Raw genomic sequence first — 4,819 nt, forward strand, 5'->3', positions numbered from 1 at the left:
AGGTTCTCAATGTCTCATTTAAAGGTTTCATCTCTATGTTTGGAGGTTTGCCTCTTTTCCATTCCACTTGCTTTATGGCAGGTTCATTAATCAGGCTTATTTCCCCTCCGGTTTCAGAACCTGCCTCACGTTGTCACGAACGTGATTGTGTTGTAGGTTCGCTTGTATGGAAATGTGTGAACAGGCAGGAAGTGAGTTACACCAACTGGTGAAGACAGGGCTCCGCACACAGCAAGGCCTTGCTCCAGTGCTCGCTCTCCCAGGTCCTGCCAGTTCCCGGCAGCCAGGGCACCGTTAGCACTCGGCGTCTACTGTGTGCACTGTCACAGCCGCCTGTAAGTGGTGGCTGTGATGCAGCGTGGGGTGATGTAACCGGTAGTGGTGAAATTTGTGACTTAGGAGGGCAGCTGTCTGAGGCGGGGTGTCCAGATCCAAGTCCTCATCGTGGTTCCCCACATCAACCCCAGCAGACAGGGGGTCATTGTTGCAGGGAGGGTTTTCGCTATCTTCCTGCGGGCTCATGGTGCTGTAGCCTAGAAAAGAGGAAATAAGCAGCTGAAAGTCTCTCGTTGGATGCAGACCTCTCTTAAAATTTAGGGACTGCACTAGGTGGCATTCCTGTCTTCATGCTGGCTAGGGGCACATACTTGTCTGCAGTTCAAAAACAAAGCATTGAACGAATGACTTCCCTTTTAAAGAGGTCACTAATTGAAACCAAAACAAACAAAAAACCCAAGCAGATCACTGAGAATGTAAACAAATCAATAAACAAAAAAACTAACCAAGCACAAAACAAAACAAAACCCTTCAATGACTGTGCACATTGAAAGATGGGAGGGGACCGCCCATCTTTCTCCCTCAGAGAGCTGGTGGATTTGAACACTCAGAAAGGTGCTGCCTTGGGGTCAGGGGCACAACTCCTGTGAACTACCAGAGATCTTCTAGATCACTAAGAACATATGGATAAGAAAAAGAAGAAATAACAACCCTTGCTCTAAGCTCCCAAACCAAGCAAAAAAACCCGGAATCACTTAACATCTTATCATGCAAAGAAAAGCACCACTGACATTTGGGAACTATTCTTCCTTTATCCTTGGGTTGAGATGAAGATCTTATTTTAAAGTGAGAAAAGAGTAGTTTTGAGAAAAAGATCCTGGCCAGACACAGGACAGTGGGGAAGTGGAACTGAAATATGTGCTGCCATGTTAAGAACAAAAGCTACTATCCCTTTACCTGCATCTGCAATACAGAAGGCTCATAAGGCACATGATTCCTACACATCTGTGAGCCTCATGCCCATTTTACGGACGAGTCAGGGAAATGATCAGAGAGGTCAAGGAACTCCCTCAAAGTCCTGGTACCTAATAAAACACTATACACAGCAACTAACAGGGGAATCAGCTACTCTCTCTAGAAGCAGGCTCACTGTAGTTAAAGATTAATTTCTTTTAGTATTCTAAGTAATACATGTTTCAAAAGAAAATGCCCTTGTTGATCAAAGAATTCCATTCCAAGAACCTTGGCATGTTTTTAAATATTGCAAAAATCCCCTTTAAAATTTTTGAGAAGTGACAGCTCATTAATATTTCCGCTGCATCTACAGTTAGCATCAATCAGCACTCACCCGTGGGTAGTACTAGTCACATTTGTGGCTGCAAAATTGATGTGCTTGCACACAGCCCAGCAGGAATAGTTTGGTGCCTAGAAATGTAGGCTCCGTGCAAAATAAACGAGAAAGGCAATTTGGTCTTCAATGAGATATGGTTCAAATGATAGAATTATTTAACAGTCCAAGTCAACAACTATTTATTGGGTAACGACTATGCATAAGCCATGGTGCTGGACACTGAAGCAGACGCTCAGATGAAAATACAGTTTCTAAATAAGCAGCTAAAAATCCAAGTTCTTGACAAATAAAAACAAGTGCAAACAGAGCTCAATTCCATTAGGCACTTACTGAAGATCATTATGGGGAAGGGAAGACTATTAAACATGAGTTTCCTTAAGGATTTCTTGTTTGGAGGTTCTAGCAAGGGAGCGCAGCTACTCGTATACCCTTGACCGAAGGACGGCCTTCCTCCTATTGGGGATGGTCCTCCTCTTCGACCGAGCGTGCAGCTCCGGGAGGGACGCACTTGGATCGGTGAGGGAGGAAGGGGACACCCGCCTACCCAGCCAGATCAGCTGAATCAACCCTGGCGATCAATGGGGTGACAGATGTCGCAGCCAGATCGCCCTCACATCCTCCTTAAGGATTTCTTAATGGAATGTGAGACAGATAGGAATAAACTAAGCTTATTCTAATGCAGATAATAATTAGTGCTGTGTTGTTGTTAGCTTTGTTGAGCAAGTCCTAATTCATGGTGATTCCATGTATAAAGGGATTAGAGTGCTGTGATTCATGAGGCTTTCACTTTTGGAATTTGGAAACATATGATTAGGCCTTATTTCCTAGTCTGTCTGAGTCTGAAAACTCCACTGAAATCCTCCCAACATCATAGCAATATGCAAGTCTCCACTGATGGTTGATTCCAGCAATGTGCACTGACTAGGAATCAAACCTGGGTCTCTCACATGGAGGGTGAGAATTCTATTAGAGAACCACCTTTATCCCTCTGTAAGAGCTATAACGGAGGCAAGAGTGAAATCCAGAAGAAGGAATAACTAATTCTGGCTGGCTGGTATAAGAAAGTTTCAGATTTCCGCTGGCTTCAAGGGATGTGTAAGGGCTTGATAAATAGACATGAACAAAGAAGAGGATGAACAGATCTACACAGTCCAGGAGACTTAAGGCCATTTCTGTGTCATGTGACTAGAGTAAGTGCTAGCGGGTGGTTGAAGGAAAAGGCAGAATAGAAGCCTTTGGAAAGGTAATTTGAAATTAGATTATATAAGTGATTTCAGAAAGCAGAAAATGGGGAAAAAATGACAAGATTTTGAGCAGATCAAAAAAGTAATTGATTTTTATGTTTTAAAAAAGTAGCTCTGGTGGCAATGTAAAGAAAGAATGGAAAGAAAAGAGAAGGGAAATTAGAGATTTTTGCAATAAAGTAGATGAAAGATGAAGAAGTAACACTAAAGTGGGATTGAAGAGACAAAAGATATTTAGGGGTGGCAACAAGGGAAGAAGATGGAGAGCAATTGGGTGGGAGGGTATGTGTGGGGTGAGGCATGGTTAAAAGTGACTACATCTCTGAGGTATGATAACGTCAGAGGGGGGCTCTGGGATCAAGTGTCAGAGAAGAAAGTGAATTTTGCTTTTGCATGCATTGATGTTGAGAGTCTCTGAGTCTCATATGTGGAAATGTCTAGCCAGAAAATCAGGACTGGAGCCTCCAAGAACCCAGTAGAGGAGAGGGTGATTTCACTAGTGTATATGTCTATCATTACCAAATGCCTTCTTGATGCCAGGTGAGCGACAAAAAGTTAAACTTAAAAAAGAGTTAAGTTCCAGCTCCCAAGAAGCCCACTGTCAAGAGAGGGAAATGAACATGTTCTAAAACAGAGGAAGAAAAAAGGAACACTGATGCCAGTTAATGGCCTTAGGAGACCAGAAGAGCTAACTTAAGATGATTTTAATGAGAAAAAGGGAGTCACCAGGTTAAAAAAATGGCAGAAAAATATTATAGGCAAGGGCTTAACAAATGGGTTGGCACCATGTCAATTCAAACTTATCGAGACCCCAAATGTGTCAGAGAATTGTGTCCCATAAGGTTTTCAGTGGCTGATAATTTGGAAGTTGACCACCAAGACTTTCTTCTGAGGCCCCTCTGGGTAGACAAGACCCTCTAGCCTTTAGGTTGCAGCCAAGCCTGATAAATCCTATGGAGCACAATTGTACCCTGTTACACACAGGGTCTCCACCCGGATCAGGGCAGAAGTAAGCACAGGCAAAATGTATAGCAGCCAGAAAGGATCTGGTGGATTCTGAGAATGGTGATAAATTTTGTGTGTGTGGTAGAGAGACAGCGTTTTGGTTGAAGTAGAAGGTTGGCAAAAGGGAGGCAGCCTCTCATTGAAACGGATTGACAGTGACTACCATGTTGGGCTTGACCATGACAGAGATTGTGAGGGTGGTGCAGGGCGGAGCAAGGTTCAGATATGTTGTTCCAAGAGTCAATATGAGCCACAGTCAACTCAATGCCACCTAAAGTACAGAGGAGTGTGTGTGGGTATAGGTAGTTGCAGATGTTGTTAGGCACTGCTGAGTCTAGTATGACCTATCATGATCTTACGAAGAACAAATCTGAACCCTGTCCAAGCCTATCCACACCATTTCCGACATATTTGAGCCCACTGCTGCAGTCACTATGTGTCAACACATCGGTTAAGGGTCTTCCTCTCTCTCGCTGATTGACCCTCCACTTTTCCAACTAAGAGGGTGATGTTGTTGTTAAGTGCTGTCGAGTCATACATGACCCATAGCGATCCTATGAATGAAAGACCTGAACACTTGTATAACTTCCATTGTTTCTCCCGATTCACAGGGTTTCCAGAGGCAAGTTATTTCGGAAGTGGTTGCCACTCCTGCTTCCAAGCTTGTTTTAATTGGGGAGTTCCACCAAACACTGTCTACCATGGGTAACCATTAACACAGTTGATGCACCAGTGTCACAGTGTTAAGCATGAGACGCGTGGAATATGCAAGCATGGTCAAAGCCAGAAGTTCGAGTTTAGTAATGAGTAATCCAAGGCAACCAAAATATGACCTTGAGTCTATCCCACCTGAACTTCAGAACCATCTCAGGAACAGATTTGAGGCTTTGAACACTAATGAACGAAGGCCAGATGAGTTGTGGGAGGATATCAAGGGTATCAT

General features: G+C 43.6%; 1 protein-coding gene across 1 annotated transcript in view; it reads right to left on the reverse strand.

The window, feature by feature from the left end:
- Positions 1-294: 294 nt before the first annotated feature.
- CACHD1 (cache domain containing 1) overlaps positions 295-4,819 on the reverse strand; it is a 358,380-nt gene continuing 353,855 nt past the window's right edge. The window contains exon 27 of the mRNA XM_006879767.1: positions 295-533. Within this exon, the coding sequence (XP_006879829.1) occupies positions 295-533 (239 nt within the window). The remainder of the gene's footprint in view (positions 534-4,819) is intronic.

This window comes from Elephantulus edwardii, unplaced genomic scaffold (assembly GCF_000299155.1).
Source record: "Elephantulus edwardii isolate Elephantulus edwardi_28Jun2011 unplaced genomic scaffold, EleEdw1.0 scaffold00005, whole genome shotgun sequence".
In the NCBI taxonomy this organism is placed as follows: domain Eukaryota; kingdom Metazoa; phylum Chordata; class Mammalia; order Macroscelidea; family Macroscelididae; genus Elephantulus; species Elephantulus edwardii.